Source organism: Crinia signifera, chromosome 2, assembly GCF_055691185.1.
Source record: "Crinia signifera chromosome 2, ASM5569118v1, whole genome shotgun sequence".
NCBI classification, from domain to species: Eukaryota; Metazoa; Chordata; class Amphibia; order Anura; family Myobatrachidae; genus Crinia; species Crinia signifera.
This window is the reverse complement of record NC_139218.1, coordinates 57,828,884-57,854,599: the sequence shown is the minus strand read 5'-3', so window position 1 is coordinate 57,854,599 and position 25,716 is coordinate 57,828,884. Positions and strand designations below refer to the sequence as shown.

At 43.9% G+C, this 25,716-nt stretch overlaps 1 protein-coding gene across 1 annotated transcript in view; it reads left to right on the top strand.

Moving 5' to 3' along the window:
- SH2B2 (SH2B adaptor protein 2) overlaps positions 1-25,716 on the top strand; it is a 111,320-nt gene that overhangs the window by 39,452 nt on the left and 46,152 nt on the right. Inside the window, exons 2-3 of the mRNA XM_083172196.1 lie at positions 12,249-13,126; positions 24,739-24,840. Of these exons, the coding sequence (XP_083028322.1) occupies positions 12,275-13,126; positions 24,739-24,840 (954 nt within the window). The 5' untranslated portion in view covers positions 12,249-12,274. The remainder of the gene's footprint in view (positions 1-12,248; positions 13,127-24,738; positions 24,841-25,716) is intronic.

Below are 25,716 nucleotides of genomic sequence, written 5' to 3'. Positions count from 1 at the left end.
TTCTGAGATATTTTATGTCCTCATAATATATATGCCATATCCCCATAGTGACCTTCAATAGATGGCCATTTACTAGGAGCATAAACTATCTCGAATTTGCATCTGATCGATTGTGGATTGTGCATAGGCAAAAGTCCCCAAAAGTGTCTTTTACAGCCTGATGAGCATCCGTAATGCTGCTTTCAGACCGCATAACTGGCTTTGACCCTGTATTTGAAAACGTTTCCAAAAACGGGTCTGCCAGGTTTAACCCCTTTCACACCGCATCTCTTAAACGTTATATTACCGTTTAAGTGCCGTTTTTTTTACCTGGCAGACCCGTTTTTGGAAAAGCTTTCAAATACAGGTTCAAAGCCAGTGCAGGCAGCCCCCCCCCCCCCCCCCCCCCCGAACGCTGGCCGGGGGACACTGGGAGGTGACGGCGGGCTATGTAGGTGTACTTCCTCCCTCTCTCCGAGCAGTGATAAGCGGTACCCACATCCCCCCCCCCCCCCAGAGGGTGAGGAGGCAGCGGGACATCCACATCGGGCTCCCGCTGCCCGCACTCCGCTGCTGCCCCGCTCCGGAACCTACAGGCTGATGGTGAGTCAGGGCAGACAGCTGCCCGCACCCCAGCCAGAGCCGCCTGTCCCCGCTCACCTCCTCGGCGCCAGCAGTAACAGCAGCTTCCGCTCTCACCCTGGGCAGGGCAGGACACGGCTGACACTTGCCCCGGCTGACACTTGCAGGGACCCCCTGCCCCCAGCGCGACCATTCCCTTCCCTGCGCTGGGGGGGGGGGATTACCGTTTCAGACCCGTTCTAGACACCAAATAAACGGGTCTGAAACGGGTAGGACCCTCCATATTTACCGTTTCCAAAAAAACGTTTTTTTTGGAAACGGTAAAAATCACTCTGCACCTTTCAGACCGCACACATTACCGTTTTGAAACGGTAAAAAAAGGCAATATACCGTTTAATATGTGCGGTCTGAAATAACTGTTTTGTCCCTAGATAGCGTTTAAGAATAACTCTCATCCATACAGTCGTGTTGTAGAATCTGATGGCGCCGTTGGCACTCAAAGGGTTAAAGATATCTTTTTTTTTTTCTGCAAAGAGTGTCTTTGCAGAAAAATTAACCACAAGATCTGCTACGTGTGCTTCTGCGTTAATCTCCATGTACCATGTGTTTCAACTTTTAATAATCCATGCACTTTGCGTGTTAGGGGGAAATTTACTAAAGTAAATTTGTAAAAAATAGCTGTATTTGTATCCAGAAATACACTTATTTTTGACATTTACTATGCCGAAAATACGGCAATTCGTATTCATATTAATGTGCTATCAATACGAATACGAATTGCCGTATTTTCGGGATAGTAAATGTCAAAAATAAGTGTATTTCTGGATACAAATACACCTATTTTTTACAAATTTCCTTTAGTAAATTTCCCCCTTAATGTTATCAATAGTATTGCAAAAAGATTTGCAATTCTAAATGCAGCCATCTCACAAATGATGTGCATTAATTCAGCAGCGCGCAAACTATGCAAAGTAGGTGAAAGAGCGAGGAAGCCGTCCTGAATCCTAAAATGTGTTAAATAAGATACAGTAGCTACTGTAGCAGATGTCGGGGCAGTGTTGGAGACTGTGCATCTTATAGCTGCAAACAGTCTCACAGACTGGCAACTTTTAGTTTTGATTCAGACATTGACATCAAACATGTACATTTCAGCAAATAAATATCTCCAGAGTATTTGGGGTACAATTTTTTGTCCTTTTTGTGTTTTACAAGTGTTTTACATACAAATAAAAAAAATGGGAAAAACTATTCTGCTACTTAAAAAAAAAGGTACTTGTTTCCTAGCACGGCCACAATCTTGTGGATCGTGTACCTTTAAGTTAAGGTACACGATCCACACGATGGACCCGATTTCCTTTGAAATCAGGTCCATTTTGCCGGCAAAGGTACAATATCGGGGGCATCGCGTCGGTCGGGACCATTAACATTGGTCCCGACGCGACCGACGCGATGCCCCCGATTTTTCCATAGGCTTCAATGTTAAAATATTTTTTAACATTGAAATCGTGAGGATCATGTCGGCAAAGGTACAATATCGGGGGCATCGCGTCGGTCGGGACCATTAACATTGGTCCCGACGCGACCGACGCGATGCCCCCGATTTTGCCATAGGCTTCAATGTTAAAATATTTTTTAACATTGAAATCGTGAGAAAATGTAAAAAATGTGAAATGGGCCAATATGACCCATTTCACATTATAGATGTCCCCGTCGTCACCCCACGATAGACGCCAACCCGAAGCGTGGCGAGCGCAGCGAGCCCGCGAGGGGCGGCGGTGCGCGTCCTCCGACCTTTTCATTCCCCTACTATCCACGTCGGCGTGGAGTTGAGAATAGAATAGTGTGGTGAGCGCAGCGAGCCACCGAGCCCGAAGCGTGGCGAGCGCAGCGAGCCCCGCGAGGGGCCGCGTATAACTTCACAGGTATACGCATCCCCTCGCGGGGCTCGCTGCGCTCGCCACGCTTCGGGCTCGGTGGCTCGCTGCGCTCGCCACACTATTCTATTCTCCACGCCGACGTGGATAGTAGGGGAATGAAAAGGTCGGAGGACGCGCACCGCCGCCCCTCGCGGGCTCGCTGCGCTCGCCACGCTTCGGGTTGGCGTCTATCGTGGGGTGGGGTTTACGTAGTTAAATTTGGGGGTGTAGGGAATATTTTACATTGAATCCAATGTAAAATCGGGTCCCAGGGACCCGATTTACATTTCATTCAATCAAAAAATCGGGTCGATCGCATCGCATGCGACCAAATCGCATGCGATGCGATCGACGCGATTTTTCCGACACGACCACCCCGATGTAAATCGGTGTGGCCGTGCTAGGAAACAAGTACCAAAAAAAAAAACCTTCTCTAAAACATACCAACATACACATACATGTCCCTATGTCCATAAAACCCCTTTTATCCCGATTTTAGAGACAATGAGAAAACCAATTCATGCACACTACCCAATAATCATTTAGGTGTAAACAATCCCTTTGATTCCACATATTGGGGGTTATTCTGGTCGGCAATCATTGAATGATTTCCTCCCCGCATGCAAGCTGCGAATGGATGTTTATGCAAAACAGCCATTCGCACATGTGACGGGGAAACTCTGCGTACAAGGCGGGGCAGGCAGTCGTGCGGGCAACGTTTGGAGAACTCGCAAAGCTGTGAAATTCGTCTGTCAACCAGAATAATACGGTCTTGCTGATCAGTGACTCCATACAAGGCCTCTGTAGTGGTATAGCATAAACATTAAATAATTATTGCACCAATGACCACAGTAGCACTGGGGTGGACCTGCCTTCTCCAAATCAACCAACCACTGCATTACTCTATCATCACTGGGGCCAACAAAATGACGAATGTGAGCAGGGGCAGTTAAAGGAGTGGGCCGGCATGCAGGCTATGCTTGTGTCCCCTCCTCTTTGGCAGCACAACAGACTCTGGTTTTGTGCCAGAGTCTACTGTGCATACATAGGTCTCCAGGAACATGGCGCCCACAATATGTTCCCGGAGATTTCTCTACTGCACATGTGCAAATCTCCAGGCAAAATCACCACTGCGCCATTTTAATAGTAATTTATGTGCGCAGCTCCAACTGAAGTGGGTCTATGGAGAGATTAGTGTAATCATATGGGTGCAGAGTGGCAGTGTGGACCCCCTGGTCCTAGTGGGCCATGGGCACCGCACACGCTGTACATATTATGAATATGCCAGTTGATGTGAGTGTCCACTTAGGAAGAGTCCAATTTAGGATGGAGTACAGTGAAAATGGTCTTTTAGTGAAATATAATTGCTAGAGATATGACTGTGGGTGGGAAGCATCTTTGCTAAAATACGTCCCGACCATCAAAAATACCACAACGCTTACACCAACCAGCTGAACAATGCTTTCGGGGCCAGCCAGTATAATATGTCTGCTAGTTTTAAGAAACAGCTGGGGAATTATAGCAGTCTCCGGATTCAATACCACCCTCTAACTTGCTGGGGATTAAGAGAATTTGCATGGTCACTTAACCCTTTACTTAACCATTAGTCGACACTGAAGCCATATGAAATTATAGGTGTAGCATTAGGAAATGAATACGAATATGGGCAGCATCCATTCAACGGGTGTGGATCGTATTATCGCCACACTTAGGTCGACAGTCATTAGGTCAACACCGTTGGGTTGACAGGGTTCTAGGTCAACATGGATGAAGGTTGACAGGTGTCTAGGGCGACATGGGACAAGGTCAACATGGGTTTAGGTCGACAAATGTGTTAGGTCGACATGGGTTAGGTCACGAGGTCGACATGTTTTTTTTACCCGGATGTCGACACAGTCGACATGGACACAGTTGGAAGTCAACCGCAGCCCCTCGCGTCGCTCGCTTATAGTATATACACAAGTTATTCATATTTTGTTGGTCTGTATGTTGACATAGGTGGACATAAAACCCATATGAGTGTACTGCGTCCCCTCGCATGGCTTGCTGCGCTCGCTCACTATTTTATTCTCCCTAGTGGATGGTAGGGCATGAAATTCCGCCTGTCGGCACAAGTCAGTCTATACCAGTGACAGCTAACCTTGACACTCCAGCTGTTATTGAACTACACATCCCAGCATGCCCTGCATCAGTTTTAGCATGGCCAAATACTAAAACTGTAGCAGGGCATGCTGGGATGTGTAGTTCAACAACAGCTGGAGTGTCAAGGTTAGCCATCACTTGTCTATACTGACTTTTATTTTTGTTGGTGTCTGCTGAAGAGGGGGGCGTTCCCTTGGCGTCATGATGGGCGCTCCCCTGCTCCGGATATAATAATAATTTACCGATCCTCATATTTTCCAACAGTCCAAAAATTGGTCATTGGATTGAATAAGTGGCATGTAAATTTGACAGAAAATTTGCGAAATATGACGTCAGGAAAATACTCACGGATTCAATACCCCCCTGTGCGTCATGCAAATTGCAATGCTTTATACCCCTTTTAGACATACTACCCGGGAATTACCTGGCATTTTGACTGCTGGGTCATTTTCCCAGGTGCAGACTGCACCCTTTCACACGTACAGCAGCAAATTACCAGGTGAAGCAGTTCTACCTGGTAATTTGCTGAAAAACCCGGGTTGTAAATCCCAGGTACTTAACCCAGGTGAAAAGAAGGGTCAAAGACCCGGGTTTTAACAGCCGGGCTGACCCTTTCAGACATACCAAAATCCTGGGTTGATGAGCGGGGATGAGGTCATTTGGTCTACAGCATTATGGTCGACATTCACTAGGTCGACACCATTAGGTCGACATGGGGAAAGGTCGACATGGTTCTAGGTGGACAGGTCGTTAGTTCGACAGGTCATTAGTTCGACATTGTCTAGGTCTACAGTCAAAAGGTCGACATGGCGTTTTTCACTGTTTTTTTTTGAGCCAACATGTGCCGACAGGCGGTATTTCATGCCCTACAATCCACTAGGGCGTGGTGGGAGAATAAAATTGTGTGCCCGATGCATGGCGAGCGATGCAAGGGGATGCGGTGCACTTTAAACTGTGTCCATGTCGACTGTGTTGACATTCAGGTAAAATAAACCCTGAAAAACCGGATGTCAACCTTTTGACTAGTCGAACTAACGACCTTTCGACCTAGACCCATGTCGACCTTTTCCCATGTCGACCTAATAGTGTCGACCTAATGACTGTCGACCATAATGCTGTAGACCAGGGGTGGCCAAACCGGTCCTCGAGATCTACCAACGGTCCACATTTTCCACATCACCAACTGCTGCAAAGCTGCAGCCATTACTAACTGTCACATTTTCAAACATGCTGCATTCATTCCTACTATAGATTCACAGGTTGCCTGGAAAACATGCACCATTGGTAGATCTTGAGGACAGGTTCGGCCACCCCTGCTGTAGACCCAATGATCCCAACCCGATGAGCGTTCATGTGCAAAAACCTGGGTTTTTTGGAGTATGTCTGAAAGGGGTATAAATGGGAATGGATAAAATTGGGAACCTGTTTGTGGGTACAACATGAGCTGCTGCTGTACTTTCAGCATTGATAAATGAAAGACCTGATCACATTTACATTAGTTCCTTATGTGGAATGTACTTTTTATAGAGTGCGAGCATGTCAAGAAGGCTGGAGATTTCCTGTGATGAGTACAGGCATCTGATAGGACTTGACTTTGGTTTCAGCTAGCGTGACCAACATCCTATTCTGTGACTCAGTGACATGCTGCTTTTTGGAATGCCTCCATTATTCACTTGTACACTGGGCATTAAAAAGAATAAGGGAGCTCAGTGGGAGTTGCTGATTTGGGAAAAACAGTCTGTGAAGATAATTGATGCAGAAATGCATTCTTGGATTTCAATATGACATTATTTCTCATCTGGGAGAGATGTACCAAATCTTGGATAAAGTACCAACCAATCAGCTTCTAACAGCGGGATGCAATACAGTCCTAGTCAGTGTTGGTTTTTACCCAACACTCCCCCCCCCCCCCCCCCCCCCCCAAGTAAAATCCCCCACTGTAGTGAAGCCAGATGCAGCCTTTGTGACTGCACTGTCTTCACTGTGACTGGCAGTGACTTCCTATTGGAAGTTCGACCTGCCAGTCACCAAGGCAGTCCTGTTGGGAGGTATTCCCTCCCTCTTGGATGCCTCGCTATAGGCTGACGATTGTTTGAGGCGGTGCTTGGATGCATGTGTTGATAGTGTCAGACCAAAATGTACATGTAACTGAAAAATGTTTCCACTATAGTGTACCATATGCCATCTTGAATGGAGTGGTAAATGGGTAAGACATGCACATACTGTCCTATTTAGTAAAGATCTATGTAGTAAAGATGTATACATAATTAAAAATTCATGGTTAGTGGCTATCCTTTATTATTCTATTCCATTTGCTGTCATCAAATGAGGGCTTATAACCAATAATGAAAATAATAAAATTAGGTGGAGGGAGAGCTTGTTACTGTTCAGCTCTCTGAGGTGGAGATTCATCACACCTTGTAGAGAACAGTCGCAGCGATGCCTATACCAACCAGTATAGGCAAAATGACAATCAGAAACAAATTGATTAGTTATACCTCTTTCGGATTGCAAATGCCGGGTCGCACCTGCGATTTGGACACTGGTCCATCCCAGGAGCGACCTGGCATTTGCACTAGCCGTGGCTGTCAGCGGCCCTGCTTATTGCAAGGTCACTGACATCATCCAGGGGGCAGGGCAGAATGGCGCAGTCATGCGGGGGAGGAGGCAGCCCTGAAATGATGCTGCTGCCTCCTCCATAGCAGTGAACGGGACCCAGTTCGCTCGACTCGGGTTACCTGTTCAGACTACCCAGTCAGGGCTGCCATCGGAAATTGTGGGGCCTGGGACTGCCAAAATCCTCCTCTACCAACCCCCCCCCCCCCCCCTGCCTTGTATTGAGAGCATACCTGTGACATCCCGGGTCATCCTCCCTGGCATGCTGGGCGCCCGCACTGTAAGCCAGGCAATGACATCACACCATGAGCCACTTACAGTGTGGGTGCCCAGCATTCTTGATGCCCGCAGCACTGCCTTGCTGTGTATGTCCCCGGGCAGCAGGAGGTTTGGGCCGGGCCTGTGGGACTGCTGTGTATGTGCACAGAGATAAAATAGATAGCGAAAAAGTACCAACCAACCAGCTTCTAACTGTCATTTTTCAAACACAGCCTTTAACATGATAGTTAGGAGCTGATTGGCTGGTGCTTTATCTCCATCCACTTTATTGCTCTGTATTGGGAGAGGGGTGGGGGGACAGGTACTAATTACCCAGGCCTGACTTGTTATAGGGGCCCGGCAGGGGGCCCTGGTCCGACCCCCCACCCCTCTCTTCCTCTCGGGCAGCAGCAGCAGTATGAGCTGTCAGTGTGTGCTGTGCTGCTGAGCTATGGGTGGGATGATAACACTCCCCCCTCTACTCGTTTAGAAGGTTTTCACTTTTTTTCCTGCTAAGGGGGCGTGCCTCCTGCAATTAGGCCATGCCCCAAAACTTTAACGGGCCCGGCATACCTTTTGACGGCCCTGGGACAACACTAGCCCTGGGCTGGCGAAGCAACCAGGGCGGCTTTACGGGCAATGTATGCCTAGGAGGCTGGTCATACATCGCCCGTGCCGCTAATTGTTGGGGGGATGGAAGGGGACAGCCACACCAAGCGTTACATCTGCGGGCTGTCCCTAGCGCAAACATTAGGTGCGCTGATAATACATTGAGAAAACGGTTATCCCCCCAGTTAACTAGTGTTAACGCTGGTTGATACATGTACCCCATACCCTGTAAAGTGACAGTTAGGAGCTAACTGCTTGGTACTGTATCTATCACCAAGCTTCGATACATATGCCCCTATGACCTTTATCATATAGCTTATAGCCTTATTTATCAACAAGCGCCAGTGAATGATTGTATTTATAGATATCTGCCACTGTTGTTGCTTTTACATTTGCAGATAATGCTAGAAAAAGTACAGAAGCTGACTGGTTGGTGTCTTGCTCCAATATTCGATAACGCTCCCCCTAAATCTTGAGCAATACTCAGAGATACAGCGAATGAAATAGTGGGGAGTCAGCTTGTTGTAATGCCGCTAGATGACGTAAAGATATTTTTAGATCACTACACTTTGAGTAAATAACTTGTTTTCCCCTTATGTTAATGTGCGGGTCTGTGGAGACCTGATTGCAGCCATGCACAATATTTTGCAAAGACATGTTTTGTCCACTGTATATTGGGAGCTGTGAATATGTTTTTAATAGTTCAGATAAACAGTTCCTGACAGTGTTTTCTGTGCTAGCGCTCACGGTCATCCTGCTGATATTTACAGCTATTAAATTGAATGTGATTCAAATAGGTTGCCCGAAGCTGGCAAGAAATGTCTTTTTCTTTATTGTTGCTTCAGTTCAGTTCACACCATACACATCGCAGCAATTATTTTTAGAGCCAATTAACACAATCATTCCTACTATTGTGTGCAGAAGGAAGATTGAATTTCAAGGGCACTGTCAAGAGACTATTTGTATAGAGAGGAAGCAATGTGCGTACCTCAGCTTACGTTCTAATTATTTCATTGTTTATGGCATTTTATGTTAGATGTTACCATATTGCAGAATAGAGAGTTATAATATAAACCACGTTGATTTAAAAAAAGTAATGGTGTCAATGTCCACAGAAGATTAAGCAATGTCATCTCTGTCTATGGTCCTGCCCTCATGTACCCAAATTGTGGCTTGATATTCAGGTTTACATTTCAAATCATTTAAAGATTAGTTTTACAATAGATACAAAATGGGCATTTTGGGGGTGTATACTCCAAAGAAGATATGGTTAAGATACCTAAGGGCGCACGTACTTTGCTTACGAAGCTTGCAGCAGCCACAAAAAAAGACAATACTGTTACAATGGGTAAACCCAGACCCAATCCCGTTGAACTTAGAACATCCTAGAGTAACCTTCTTATTTTCCATGGACTGGGCAGAAGCTTCTATAAACAAAGAAAAGCATACAGGGAAGTTCTTTGAGATTTGGCTACCATATGTAGAAACTGTGTCTACAATCCGGAAAAATGCGTTGCGGAAGAGTTTTCGCAATACTTCATGATATGAATTGGAGATGATTAGTAAAGCTCCTCCTTTCTGAAAAGAGGGAGTATTCCGCTAGTTTGATAATGTTGTGTTCATTTAAGGCAGGAAACACCCATCATATATACGGATGACCAGGGGGTCAACTATTGGACTAAATGTACATATATGTTAAACACGTGTCATTTATTTGTATTTGTCAAAGATGGCAAATTTGGATTTACCTGTTTATTGTGACGAAATATTTGTTTACTTTTGTAAATTTTCCTGTCAATAAATAAATATATAATTTTTTTTTAGAAAAGCAATGTCATCTTCTGCACATAATCCAGACTCCAGAGCCTTCATTTATGTGCTTTAATATATATAACAAATAAATATATAATGTTCCTTCTAAGCTTATTTTGCAGGGGCCGCACCCTGGCCATTTTTAAAACCTCAAAATGCAATGGGTATTAAGGTGTATGCCATCATGGGTAATGGGCATTATAGTGTGTGGTATGATGTGTAAGAGGCATTATAGCACAGGTCTTCAACCTGTGGCCCTCCAGATGTTGTGGAACTACATGTCCCAGCATGCCCTGCCAGTTTTGACATGCTCTTATAGAAAAAAATGTGGCAATGCCTGTTGGAACATGTAGTTTCACAACATCTGGAGGGCCACAGGTTTAAGACCCATGCACTACAGTGTGTGCCATAATATATAATTGTCATTACGGCAGAATATGTAATGGGCATAGCAGAGTATGACAATGTTTAATGGGTGTAATCCTAGTGCAATTTTTTTATATATGCATACCTCCCAACTGTCCCGCTTACCGCGGGAACGTCATTGGGGCCCGGGGCCGCCATTGTCCCGTGGTGGGGGGGCAGTTGGGAGCCCCCCCAGCCTGCCAAGAATAGATGCTGTGCGCATGCGCACAGCGTCTATTCAGTGCCGACGAGCGTCGAAAACGGGGCGTGGCCGTAGATAGCGTCATCCCGCGCGGCCACGCCCCCTTTTCACGAGGCCGCGCCCCCTTCTCGGGAGCTTCGCCGCGCGAAAGTCCCGACCTCCCAACTACAGAAGTTGGGAGGTATGTATATGTTTTTATTTGTTTGTTTCTTATGTAAATTTCTAATATAAAATGTGCCCTCCCGATTGCAAAAAGTGTCCTGCCTGGTAGTCAGTGCCATGCCTGGTGTTCAGAACCCTGTCCTAAAAAATTCGAGAGTGAACACTAAATTATATATGGTCAAAATTGCAATGTGGGGGGGGGGGGACAATTTGTCTGACTGTGTCCCATCCCTTTGGTCGCAATGAATCAGTGGACAGGCTAGAATGACACAATTTGCTCATTGGTAGAGTTCATTGGAACTCAGTTGGTAGTTCATTGGAACTCATTGGTAGAGTTTAGACTACTACTACTACTACTACTACTTTACATCTAGTCACTTACAGCGCACATAGTGTTTTTTATTAACACCAGATGTATGAAGATTTATGATTATTTACGCTATCGCATGCCTCTTTGGGATTTAAGCCTATAGGCAATGCCATCCATAGATGGCTTTGTCCTTTGGTCATAAACTCTCCTGAGCTTAATACATAGAGAGCGCTGGTAAACCTCCGAAAACAGCAGTTTACAGATTTTTTTACCTCATTTTGCTGTTAGTGCATCCCATCCTACTGTATGTCGCTGTTTTATTGTCTGTGATAATATTTTAAATTGTTATGTCATCTAAATAGTGGAAACAAGTATTTTGTTAATTGGATCGATATTGAAAATGGCAGTTACAGTACTAATTCAGGGGGAACTTGTGCCATTATAGACATCTGCAATTGGTAGTTTGTACAGACATATTGGTTCAGCCTACAAAATTGTTATCTCAAGTGAGTGGGGTAAATTTACTAAGGCAAGCGTTTTATAAGAGTCAGCTGGGTACTTATTTAGTTTCACGGCGGTCGATATATCGGTCGATTCGCTTTTTTTTTACCTGTTCATAACCCCACTATCCACTATGCATGGAGTTTAAATAGCGTGGCAAGCGCAGTAATCCGCGTCCGCTCGCCACGCTTCGGGCTTGCCACACTATATAAAATCAACTCCATGCGTAGTGGATAGTGGGATTATGAACAGGTAAAAAATCGGATCGGCCGATATCGCATCCGATATATCGGCCGCCGTGAAACTAAACAAGTACCGTGAGCTGTTGCATCTAGCAACCAATCAGATTGTACTCATCATTTAGCTAGCACCATCTCTAGAGGATAATAGCAAGAATCTGATTGGCTGCTATGGGCAATATCCCAAACTTCTAAAAATTTTCACTTTAGTAAATTTACCCCTGTGTGTTTGACTGGTCCATTTTCGTTATACCTCAGCACTAAAATAAATGTTTCAATATTTATTAAGATTTAAAAATAACAAAAAGTTCCATTGATAGCCTACAAAACACAAATTACTGGTGAAAGAAATTTATAGAGTCAAATTGGGTTGTTGGAATATGATCTGAAACAACTTGTGAACACTTTCAGAAGAGGAAAGCTGCAGAGTATTTACAGTTTATGGAATAGATTTGCTTATAAAGATTGTCAGCTCTCTGATTGGTCACTTGAACATTTCTCCTCTTTCCTTGCAGATTTCTGGGAGAGGAGTGGAACAGCCATGAATGGTGATGCACTTAATCAAGACTCTTCCTCCCAGCTTCCTGACTGGAAGGAGTTCTGCGAGCTTCATGCACAAGCTGCTGCCGTGGACTTTGCCCAGAAATTCTGCCAGTTTCTAAGGGAGAACCCTCATTACAATGCTCCTGGGGCGGAAACATCATTCTCTCACCATTTTGCTGCCAATTTTTTAGATTTCTTCAGTTTTGAAGTTAGCAGGGTATATGTATCCGATTCCCCGACAAAATATAACATTGTGCCCTTTGTAGGACTACAAAACTGCCAGGTGCCTTTAGCCAGGGACTTTGTCCCCAGGAAAGAAGAAACCTCCACAGAGTCACTAGAGAGCATGGATAATCCTGCCACAAATAAATACTTAAGTCGGACTCAAGCCAGGACTCACAAGGTTTCGTCCTACGGCCACTCCCGAAGTTCTGAGGATGTTTCGGTTCATGGAAACGCCAAGCCAAAATTCAAGAAAGGGTTCTCGCTTAGAAATATGAGTCTGTGCGTGGTGGATGGCATGAAGGAAATGTGGCATCGGAAGTCTTCTCCAGAGCCTGGTATAGACAATGGGCAGACGAGACGGTCAGAGCGTGACCATTGCCCAGCGGGTATCAAGGAACAAGTGGAGCCACGTGAAAAGTGGACTCACAAATTACGACTGTCCAAAATGCAGGCAGCCAAAATAGATGTTATTGACATTCAAAGAGAAGGAACACTCAGGTACATGGTGGCAGATGACTCAAACTGTGTCGGCAACTCTCAGTGGCAAAAATGCCGCTTGCTTTTGAGGAAAGCGGTAAAAATGGAGGGAGAAAGATTCCTACTTGAATTTTATGTGCCTCCTAAGGTAAGATGTTTGTTGTTTTTATAACTATGAAAACTTGTTCTGCCTTGTTAAATGGAAAAATAATTAATTCTGGGAATTAAGTTTAGTTTTTGTCCTGCTTGGCATTATGGGAAAATGTTAAAACACACAGGTCACAGGTAACTCTAGTCCTTAATACGTGCACAAACATGAGAACCAACCCCTCTCTGAAGCATGCTCTTGGATTAGTCTCGCAGCCACGGTTGTAACCAGCTCTGTGTGATGTTATGTAATGGGGGTGGAGCGGGACATTGCAGATTCTCATTAATCATCCTACTACCACTTCCATTTCCCAGCCATCTAAATGTCCACCACTCTAAGTAATTGCCTGTACTATCCACAGCCTCAACAGTGCATTACCACCTGAAGGTGTTTCTGTTGTTCAAATACAGTAAGCAGAGAAATGTTGGTAGATGCATGGTTTTGGTATAAAGCAGGCATGGCCAAACTGTGTCCATCCGGTTGTGAAACTACACATCCCAGCATGCTTTGCCATAGTTTTAGCACTCCTTAATAATACATTTTTGGCGAATCATGATGGGACTTGTAGTTTCACAACAGCTGGAGGGCCAAAGTTTGGCCATACCTGGTATATAGGGTCGTCAGGCAAAAGATCGACATTGATTGGTCAACATGAGATTTTTTAATTTTTTTTTGTTAGTGTCTATATGCAAAAGTTAAAAAAAAAATAACGTTAAAGCAGAGCCCAGCAAATGTTAGTGGTGCTCCAATGATTTCAGGTAAATCATTGGTGCTCCAATGATTTCAGGTAAACATGAACACATACACCGATAACTGCATTAAAATTCCTTTGAACTTAAAATAACCTCAATCTCCGAGTCCCAGTGGTGTATGGAGCATGTGCCTAAGGTGATTCATTAGTGGATCCTGGCACAGAGTCTGGAATATTGCAGAGCCAGGTGGACTTGGATTCAGCTGCTGCATATCTGTTGCCCTCCTGCACAAATGCTAACAGAACATGAGATTTATTTCATGATGCTGTATATAATTTGCACATTATTGCATGTCCATTATGCAGGCTAGCAAGAACAAGATGTTACAAAAGATCTTTGTATTCTTCACAACTTTAATGTCACATCTGGAAGTGAGGAAGAAGCCTATGAAATAATTGTATAAATAGTCACTTAGCTAAGTGCTAATTTGCTTGGTGAGGTGTGTCGGGGATTTGCCTTTACATTCAGCTTGTACGTGTGAGTTACTTGTTTTTACTAGACCATGACCATGAATTATGGATGCATTTCATCTTTGTACTGCTGTAGGATCTCTCTTCCCACAATCTGTCTCTACTACTCTCTTCACATCATGAGCTCTCTCTATAAAAGCACAGTCAGACAGGGAAATTATCTGAGCTGCTACACACTGATCCTTGCCCCCACTTCAGCACTGGGGACAAGCAAAAATGGGAGAAATCACAGGCAAATACAGGATTCTAATATGGATAAATAGACAGATACAGGTGCACATACACACGTATACATATAGAGGTAGCCATATACAGGTGTACATACATTTTATATAATTTACGACGTTTCGGGATTTAATGTCTCGTCTTCAGGCGTATTCAAATAGCCTGAAGACGGGACAGTAAATCTCAAAATGTTGCAGTAGACATTTTTGTTGGCATCATTATTTTATAAACAGAAAAGTCCGTTGAGTGCGGTATCATCGCAAATTGTATCTACTTATCGTTACTTGCACCCCCGGCAACTGCAGACGAGGAGTGTGTGACAGCTAATATGTGTGTGTGTGTGTATATATATATATATATATATATATATATATATATATATATATATTATATGGCATATAGACCGGCACTCCGTTCTGCAGTTCCCTCTCTGGGGAATGTCTGTGGCCTGGGTGCCCACCTAAATAGGTAAATAGCGGACAGGTGTTTCCTAATAAAAACTCAGGCTGGCACTCCACGGACTTTACAAAATCATCCAACGATTTATTGTTGTGACATCTGTGCAATCAACGTTTTCAAAGCCTAACATTCTTTTTCATCAGGATACACAATATATACATATATATATATATATATTTACTGTATGTGTCCAGAAGTTTAAACAGCTTACTTAGAGAGTACTTAGAGACTGGTTTCAATTCAAGAAAAGTGTATTCAAATAAGGTGCATCATAGGCCAATGTTTCCAAGGTGCATCATAGGCCAATGTTTCAGGGTGTCAAAAACCTTAAGTCATATTGTTTTTGCATCTTGTTAAAGGGGTCTGCATACCCCTAAAAGTTGGCCAATGATGCAACTTATTTGAATACACTTTTTGGATTAAAACCAGTCTCTATGTGCCCCTGTTTATACTTCTGGATGTCTATTAAAGAAGGCACTTGAGGGTTTGCATGAGGATAGGGTGAGTGCCAATCCGACAATGACATTTATATAAATAGAAATATATAATGTATATGTACTGTGCCAGGCTGCCAACTAATGTTTTGAGTGCAAGTGCGACCAAGACGCATTTGGAGTGTGATAGCGCGTCGCAGTATATCTTCGGACAGAGCATTTCCAGAGAGATATTGTCCATTACCTCCCTGGCAGGCTCATAGCTCCCAACATGACCCATTCCAGGAGGGACAAGATGCTCTGTTGCAGATGCAGGCTGCAGCACAGTCCAAAATTCAGATAGGGGAGCACCACCAACTGACACCCCAAACACCACAGTCTGGGACTCACTGGCAGGTGTAGCTCCCCTATTTGAATCTTGTACAGTAGTGCAGTCCCACCTCTGTAACTGCCACTGGCAGCAAGGTCAGGAGCAAAGCATGTTGGGAGCTATGCAGGCTTGATGCCCCTTGCCACCCGATACTGTATGGTGCTCATGCGATGTTGCAACTGGTAGTAATATCAATAGCTGTTGCTTTACTTGAAAGATCTTTGTTGCCTCGTCATTTTTTAAATTAAGAAACTCCCCCAAAAATAACTTTCTAAAATCATAACTAACCCAAAAATGACACATTTACCCCATTATATACCCAATTATATAATAAGGTGCACTCACTCTAGTCAAATGCGCCTTTTTTTTAAACCTGTGCTAAATGTTTGCCCCTTAAATATTATTTTTGGCATAGGCATAGGAGCCAGGAAGCATATTGTACTAACCAGGGGATCTTTACTCCCTCTGGTCAGCAGTTTGTATTTAAAGTCATTGTAGTTGTTTGTTGGAGATGTGACTCTATTAGGTTGCACCTGTCACCTATACATAGTAGAGTCAGTCAGTTTGTGGGCTGAATAGAATGACAGACATTCGTGGGAATGCAGTAATTAGTAATGACATCACTCAGGCATGCGATACTTGAGAGACGATAGGAGTAAATACGTAATGGCTGTCTCCACTTTATGAAGGCAATGGACGCACTTTAGAAGTCTTGTAACATATAAATACGATGTTTGACCTAGTCATAGTAATTAGCCAACGTGTATGTAGGTTCTTTGGTGTGAATGACGGCCTGCTTGCAATATGTTCCATCAGTTGTGTTCAGTAAATGTATCCTGGGACCCTGGGGAATCTGGGGTCATCTCTCATTCATGTTCTGCATTTATTTAACTAATTTACCATCTGCCAGCTCTGAAATACCATCTGACTCCACGTTTTAATAAATAACTTTGTCTTACTCGGAGACCTTTGCTCTGTTCATCCAATCGTACTTTCAGAGATCTAAACTAGTCATCCGCTTAGATTTGGATTCTCGATTACACTGACTAGATTAGGTTGTTTGAGCCATTTATGTTTCACTGAAGTCCCTAAATCTTATTTCCTTTCGCTTTTCAATTAAAGGAGAACTCTACACACAATGTTTTTTTATTTTTTTTAATAGATATATTATTTTTATTGAAGATAAATAAGTACGCCATACAATTCATCATCCATGAGTACAACATTACATAAAAACATGGTAATGGAACAATTCACAAGGTGTTTACCAGGATATACAGTGTCATAGAAAACAAATCTATAGGTTAATATACCAACACAAAAGCATTAGGTCAAAATGGAGAAGCGTAACTTGGTGATATTATACGAAGTGGTTAAATTAACAACATGACGAACATTTTCAATCATTGGGGATACAGAAAATAGATACGGAAGCCAAATATTAAAGAAGAATTTTGCCTAAGATTTTGTATCTAAGGCGCATTCCACCCAATCCATTTGAAAAACCAGGGACAAGGGAATAGGATCGGGATTGATCTATTGGGATAAGATAGTTGTCTTAGAAGCCACAGATATATGAGTAATTTCTCACCCCGGGAAACCTTGGAGATAGTAGCGTGTGAATATATATTCCATAATGCTCAAGACATAGAAATAGTAAAGGAAATTTTTAATTCAGTATTGATAAAAGCCTGGACATTTTTCCAAAATACCTGTAGGGCAGGACCACATATTTCAGGCTCATGGGCTGTACATTTAAAATGACTTGTGTTGTCCGTAATGCCTGTAAGATTTGGGTGTACTTGTTACTGTATATAAAAGAGGTGGTATGAGGACTGAGTGGTCTGCTTCTCACCCCGGAATCCATAGAACAAGGCGATTCTGTAAAAGCTAGCTGTCACAATAGCTAAGTACTACGTACTTGGAAAAAAAAGGAAAATAAGTCCAAAGAGGGATAATTTTCCTTAAGCTGAGAAATGAGGAGCATTCTATATCGGTGGCGGGACCTGAGCACTGCCATTGGGTCATCATTCTGAATACACACAATGTTTTATTAGTAATTGGTATTCCTCAATTTTATAGCAAAATGTTATGCAAGCTATTGTTAGCACATTTCACCTTACTTCTGGTAAGCATTTATGATATATTAATTCCCTTTTTTTTCCCATTTAACTCCAAATAGTAATGGCTCATGTATGGATTTCCCCAAATCCCCCTCTATTACACTCTTCAAAGAAAAACTCTTTTTCATATTTAAAATGTCTTGGATTGAGGAATCCTTGCATAAAGAACTCCATACTTAATGATTTTTTATATATGGGAAAAATATATTCAATCACAAACTCCTGATGTTGTCAGACAAATAAATGCGTAATGATCAACGCACACTTAATTCAACATTCTGTAGACTCCAGTCTCAACAACAAATGCGTTATGCTGTTGGTTAATATATGCGCTAAAAATACAAAATATGGAAATAGGACTTTTTCAAGGCTATACCGTAGAAACTCTTGGATGTTGCTGAATGCCCTTTTCTTCATACATTCTTCGAACTGGACCTTGAAATATTGTAAAAATTTGTTCCCCATATTCTGGACTCCATCTGCAAATAACCATTGCATAATCTGTTACCAATCTACAAAATATTGTACTATGTCCAACATTGTATTCCCACATTGGTTGTAATGCTTAATATCTGATATCTTAATAAAAATTACTGTTTAAACAAAAAAAACGTGGTTGCCCGCTGTATAATGGGCGACCCAGGTTTAATGTGAAAGTGCCGGACCCGGGTCCGACTCAGCTTAGTGATGTGAAAGGGGTACAATAAATGTTGACAGGCAACTAGCATTATAGTTACTTCTCTTGATTGTTGTAGCAGCAGTGTTGTACAGTAGTTCTAAGGCATCTAGGCGCATATAAATCAATTTATTGCAATTTTAATGTGGATGCAATAAATGTTTAGATTGTCACGCTAATGAATAAATAAGAGGCGGCTTTGAAGAGCTGGAAGCGGTGTAATAGGGTAATGCTATCATAGTTCTAGGATCTGTATCCCCAACAGCCAATGCACATATGCGTCTGTTGGCACAAGTGTCACTGGGGACTGGCATTCCCTGTTTTGCAAATTAGTAGCCCATAGATTGCTATATGGTAACATTATGTTGAGATGACATTATCCTATTGGGGCCAAGCTCTTGGTAAATCCAGCACCTTCACAAACCCCATTGAAACTGGATTTGGTGTGCGTGCCATGGGTCATGCCCCTGTGACACATCATGCTCAGAGCTTCCCAAGCTGCACCTGGTCTCTCTCTACACTGTATGTGTATGTTGTGCACATGAGCATAGCATCCATTCATCACAACTCTGCTGTGCAGTGCCACAGGTGAGAGAGTAACCTTCCGACCTTCTCACCCTGTGCGGCCCATGGAAGGGAATGGCGTGACACGTGGGACTGTGCCTCAAAACTGTGGCTGTTGGATTGGATGAATTATTACAGTGATATTAGAAATTAATCTACAGCAAATTTCCATTTGAACTTTTAAAGGAGAAGGTGACAGATGTCTGTATTGATATTAACGTTCTTTCATCTTATCTTTGCGTTTTTGCGTTTCCTTATGACCAACTAAGCAAGCCAAGCAAGATGCCCCTATTTTCTCCAGGCTGCATTTTCAGATTGGGCCCCTATATTCCATTATTTATGGTGTGTGTGTGTGTGTGTGTGTGTGTGTGTGTGTGTGTGTGATCCATTGAGAAAAATGTAATTTATGGTGTGTGTGTGTGTGTGTGTGTGTGTGTTATCCATTGAGAAAAATGTGAATTGAAGCTCATTATTTGGATGCTATGTTTTATTGTTGTTGTTATACTATAAAATAATTTTAGAAAAAGCAAATTATAACACAGCAAAAATGGGGCAATCTTCATTAAATCAGTAGTTTTCTTTCCCCATATATATATTTTTTTGTTTTGTTAGATTCACGTTAAAAATATTCAAATTCCTTCTTTAGGCATCAGCTGCTCTCCTCTCAGCCGTACTTTCCTTGCGGTTGTGCTAATTGGTTGGGGTGGAAGTACCATGAACTTTAATGGCAACCTTAACAAAGGAAGACACAGTGAAAGAAAAACAGCACTTACTTACTAAGAACCTGTTTAATTTCCTTTTGTGTACAAGACCATTAAGAGGATTGCATGGCTTTTACCAGCTGAATAGATCTTGTTTCAGTTAGGAATCTCCCTAAGAGAGTAAACATTTATTTTATGGGAACATTAAAAATAGTACTGTAGTAGATTTGATATAATAAAAAATAATTTTAAGGGAAGGAAAAAAGCATATCAATGACTTTCACAAAATATGTTTGACTATGTTTCAATTTACACACCTATAATTTAATCTAAGTTTATCTGATTGGCTGCCTGTTTATCACTCTCCATTTGATCACTTTTGAAGCTTAGTGCATATGGCCCTAAAACTTTTTGGTGGGGAAAAGGACCAGCTTTGTTATTTATCTATTGAAAGAAGGGAAAATGTATTGTATTGGGGTGGGAATGGGGTCACTAGGTCTACAAGCATTAGGTGGATAGTCATTAGGTCCACCACTATCGGTTGACAGTGACTAGGACGGCACATGAAATAGGCTGATGTCATTAGGGCAACATGAAATAGGTCAACATGATTTTTTCATGTTTTTTGGTGTCTATGTCGACTTAAGTCATCCTGCTATATGGGATCCATTAGATTTGGACCAACTAACAGGCCCATTACCAACTACTCACGCCACACACAGTAAGATTTTTTTTTAAACAATATGGCAGTTTATAACCGATCGGAACGACCAATTGTTTAAAAACTTTCTATGTGTGGGCATAATCCCCAACAACTGAAGGCTTAGATGAGGACCAACTGCCAGCCCAGATCCAATCACCCAAGATATCCAAACTTCCCTGCAAATGACATACACAAAGGCCCACCGGGACCCAGGGCTGCCACTAGATATTGTGGGGCCCAGACAGACCACCCCCCCCCCTCAAAAAAAAAACACATTGGCGGGCAGTGGGTCAGGTGCATGTATAAATAAAATAAAGACATTGGTGGGCAGTGGGGACGCATACTCTTCCCCCTCCGCCCGGTCACTTTTAATCATCTGGGTACCTGTTGAAGGCGGGGACCGGGTCTGGCAGACGGGCAGTGGCACTGGCAGCAGCTCCTGCTCCTCTCTCACGCAGTCGCAGCATGCAGCAGTCTCGTGACTGTGCTGCTGCGCTGCTCTACGGGTGTTGTCAGTCAGTCATGCGCGGCGTGACGCCGCGGTTGGGGCCGAGTCCCGGCACCGGCGGCGAGCGTGTGTCCCTGGCAGCAGAATGCATGTGACTGCACACACTGCACCGCCGCGGCCGCTGGGTAATCAACTCGGAGCCGGGCAGCGGGACTCGGTAGGATAGCGGCGGGCGGGTGGGACATTGACCGTGGCGTGCTGCTGGGGGAGAGTTGCCCGGGCCCCTACCCTCTGTCAGAGCGGCGGGGCGCAGGACTCAAGTATCCCCAGACCCCCCTGTCGGCGGCCCTGCCGGGACCGCTGGTGTAGAGATAGATGATGTAACTACACATATCAGATCATAAGAAGTGGACACCTAATGTCCATGCTTGGCAAGTGGTGACTTAACTAGTACCTCAGTCATTTGAATTTAACCATCTATGCTGAGCGATGGAATGTTAAAAAACGGGTATGGGTCATTAGGTCGACAGTCAAAAGGTTGACCACTATTGGTTGACTGTCAGAAGATTGAGATTAGGTTTTTGTTGTCTGGTCCTGTGTCAACATGCACACCATATAAGTGTACTGGGTCCCCCCTCGCTGCACTCGATATACTATATTATTCTCTGTCTATGCCCGCTGGGATGGTAAAGTGTGATGTGCGCTATATAAATAACTTGTAATAAATAAATAAAAATGCTGACCCTTTTTCATGTGGTCTTTTTGGCCATGTCGAGCTGAAGTATGCCAGCCTTTTTCATGTGTCGACTTTTTGGCTTTCGATCAATAGTGATCGACCTTTTGACTGTCCACCTAATGAACACATACCCTTTAAAACCTTGGGACCATGTTAGGGAGCCTTTGACTTAACCTTTTACGTAAATTTTTTTGCCAAGGTGCATAAATAAAGTCAGGTGATTGCTGGTGGCACATAACCTGTGCATTGTCAAATGATGTTAGTATTGGCCCAACAGCTTGAGGCTGAACAACAGAATCTTGTACAGCTCGGCCATCTAGCTGACAAATTGTTTATTTAATATAGGTCGAGCGTGCAGAAGGCATTACTGGTTTTCAAATTAGAATTTTACTGTCTGCTTATTTACATAAATAATGGTTATTGCAACTACGTACAATGACATAAACGTGTTTCCAACTCCGTAGTACATTTAGCTTTGAGGAGAGGTAGATGTAAAGAAGTAGAGAGGTAAAATAGGTACTTGTTTCCTAGCACGGCCACAACGATCATGATCGTGGGCATCGTGAGGAAAAATCTGGGGCATCGCGGCCATCGCAAGCACTAAAAAATCGGGTGCGATGGTCGCGACGCGATGCCCGCGATTTCCCCATAGGGAACAATGTTAAATGCCTCAATTTAGCCGCGATGCCCCCGATTTCCCATAGGAAACAATGTTAAATGGGTCAATTTACCCAAATCATCATAGGGAACAATGTTAAATGGGCCATAAACCCCCCAAAACACCCCTGAACAGTGAAATGTCCCCCCAAAAGTATTTTACGCCACCCCACGATCAACGCGAACCCGAAGCGTGGCGAGCGCAGCGAGCCCGCGAGGGGCGGCGGTACGCGTCCTCCGACCTTTTCTCATACCTTCACTATCCACGTCGGCGTGGAGTTGAGAATAGAATAGTGTGGCGAGCGCAGCGAGCCACCGAGCCCGAAGCGTGGCGAGCGCACACGGATACCTGTGAAGCCCGCGAAGGGATGCTTTTACCTGTGAAGGTATCCGCGTCCCCTCGCGGGGCTCGCTGCGCTCGCCACGCTTCGGGCTCGGTGGCTCGCTACGCTCGCCACACTATTCTATTCTCAACTCCACGCCGACGTGGATAGTGGGGGTATGAAAAGGTCGGAGGACGCGTACCGCCGCCCCTCGCGGGCTCGCTGCGCGAGCCACGCTTCGGGTTTGCGTTAATGGTGGGGTGGCGTAAAGTACTTTTGGGGGGACATTTCACTGTTCTGGGGTATTTTTGGGGCTTTCTGGCCCATTTACCATTGTTCCCTATGATGATTTGGTGAAATTGAGGTATTTAACATTGTTCCCTATGAGAAATCGGGGGCATCGCGGGTACATTGAGCCATTTAACATTGTTTCCTATGGGGAAATCGTGGGCATCGCATCTGGACCATTTAAGGCTTTTTTAGCCGCATACGATGCGACCGACGCGATTTTGACTATTTTCAATGCATTTCAATGGGAAAATCGGGGGCATCGCGTCGGTCGCGTCGTATACCACTAAAAATGACACACGATGCCCGCGATTGTGGCCGTACTAGGAAACAAGTACCGTAAAATATTATTTAAACAATTGGTCACAGCATCCAAAATTGCACCAGCCCTCTGGAGGCGCAGATTCTGTATTTAAAATTTGCCATCTATGGGGGTTATTCAGACCTGATGGCACAACTGCGAGTTCGTAGGTTGGGCGATAATCGATAGACTGCGCATGGGTATGGCTACCTTTTTTTATCACTGGCCTTAGGCAAGGGGATTGAAGCTGGCGTTTGGGGGGGTAACCGGGAGTGTCAGGGAAAACGCAACTGTGCCCGGGTGTTTCAAGGGAAGTTGTGTGATGTCGGCTCTGAACAGCCAGTTTCTATTGCAGCCACCGAGTAAGCCCAGGGCTACGCACAGACAGCACACACTAGAAAAATCAATGGATGTGAGTGGTTGCAAATGGATTTGCTGCTAATGGCAGGGATTCAAAATTTTGCAGGTTTATTGCAGCCTTGCACAGGGAGCGATTTCACTCTGGCTGGAGGGGGGAATCTCACAGGGCTCTGCAAAGTAACAGCCGTGCCATCAGGTCTGGATAACCCCCTATCTCAGACTAAATGCATTTTTAGATGCAATTGTCGACCACGACAATCCTAGTTCTGGATAGCCACACCCCCACTACCAGCCAGAAACACCAACCAAATTTCATCCCTGTTGGATTCATGTGCAGACTGAAAACATCACTTACCTGCATCTGACATTGCCACTGTGTCCACCTCCGAATGGTATCCGAGTGATAAATCAACAATGTATTTATTGGCAGTCAATAGGTCCACACCATATGGTCGACATGCTTTAAGTTGACCTATGCAAAAGGTCAATATAACCCTTTGGTCAATGCACAAATGGATGACGCATGGTTTTTTTTGTGGTTTTCACATTTTTTTTTCAACATTTTGCTTGATTTACTATCCACGTGGCCATCTATTGAGAATTGTAAGCTGTAGCGGGTGAAGCGAGAACACGAGGGTCTACGCTTGTAATGATGGTGGTCACATAACATGAAATATATAAGATTTGCACCAAAAACAAGTGTCATGTTGACCATGTCGAGCTTTTGTACCTGTCGACTTTAACCCCCGTTGACCTTTCATCTCTCCACCTTTTGTTCCTGTCGATACCTGTGACCCCAATGATCAGATCCTTTATCTCTTCTGTGAAGCACAAAACTCTGTATTACAAACAAATACAACCACCGTACATTACAGGAATAGTTACTGACAGTAACTGACATTTGCTGACACACAACAAAACATGCATATTCCAAATTGTTTCATGATCATTTTAAAGATTATGAAATAAAGTTGTATTTACTTGTATTATGTGGCAATAATTTTGAAATTTAACTGTTGCAGACCTCAAAACCTAAAGTAAGCATTCCACTCTCTGCGATTACCGAGGTCCGAACTACGATGCCATTGGAGATGCCTGACAAAGACAATACGTTTGTACTAAAGGTAAGTCAGGAGTAATACTTGGTGTATTCAGCTGGTTTATTTCACCTTTTAAACCAGCGGTGGGGAACCTCTGGCCTGCGGATCGTAGCCGGTCTGAGTGGCCCACCCACCCGCCTGGCGTCTTTACTGGTAATCAAGTGCAGGGGAATTCTCGCGAGAGGTGGGAAGTTCTCGCGAGATTCCTCATAATCAGCAGCAGCCAGAGACTGTCAGTCCTATTCAGCGGCAGCCGCCACAGCAGGAAATTGTAAGAGACATTTTTAAATATGGCCCCCAAAGAGTTTTTTCCCCATAAAAAATGGCCCTTGCCACAAAAAGGTTCCCCACCCCTGTTTTAAACCCTTCACTATTGGGGTGCCGGATGACTCTAAGACAGTCAGGATTCTGTCCAAAAGTACCTTGTGAGGGTTCACAACCCCAATAGAGTAAGAATAGAATAGGTAGCGGGTGCAGCGAGCCACCAAGCCCTCAGTGTGGCAAGCGCAGCGCACCCGCAAGGAGCATGAATGCGCTCGCGCCCCCCCCCCCGCCAGGCTCCTGACAGTTGGGATTCTGGGAAATGACTGTCGGAGGATTATACCATACTGAGCCTATATTGGCACATTTTGACTGGTAACATTCCAAAATCATTATCTGTAAATTCAGAAACAATGCATGTTCTGCTCAAAAAAACTTACATTTCCTTAAAATAGTATACATTTGTTTATTTCTCCTCACACGGCAAAGACAGTCTACCCAAAATGGACAAAAAAAGCATTTCTTATGGAAATTAGAGCAAAGTGAAGCAAATGTGTGCTTTTGTTTTTTTTAACCACTTACAAGAAACTATTAAGCCCGCTCAAAGCAAATGCTTCAAAACCTAGTAGAGGTAGTTTC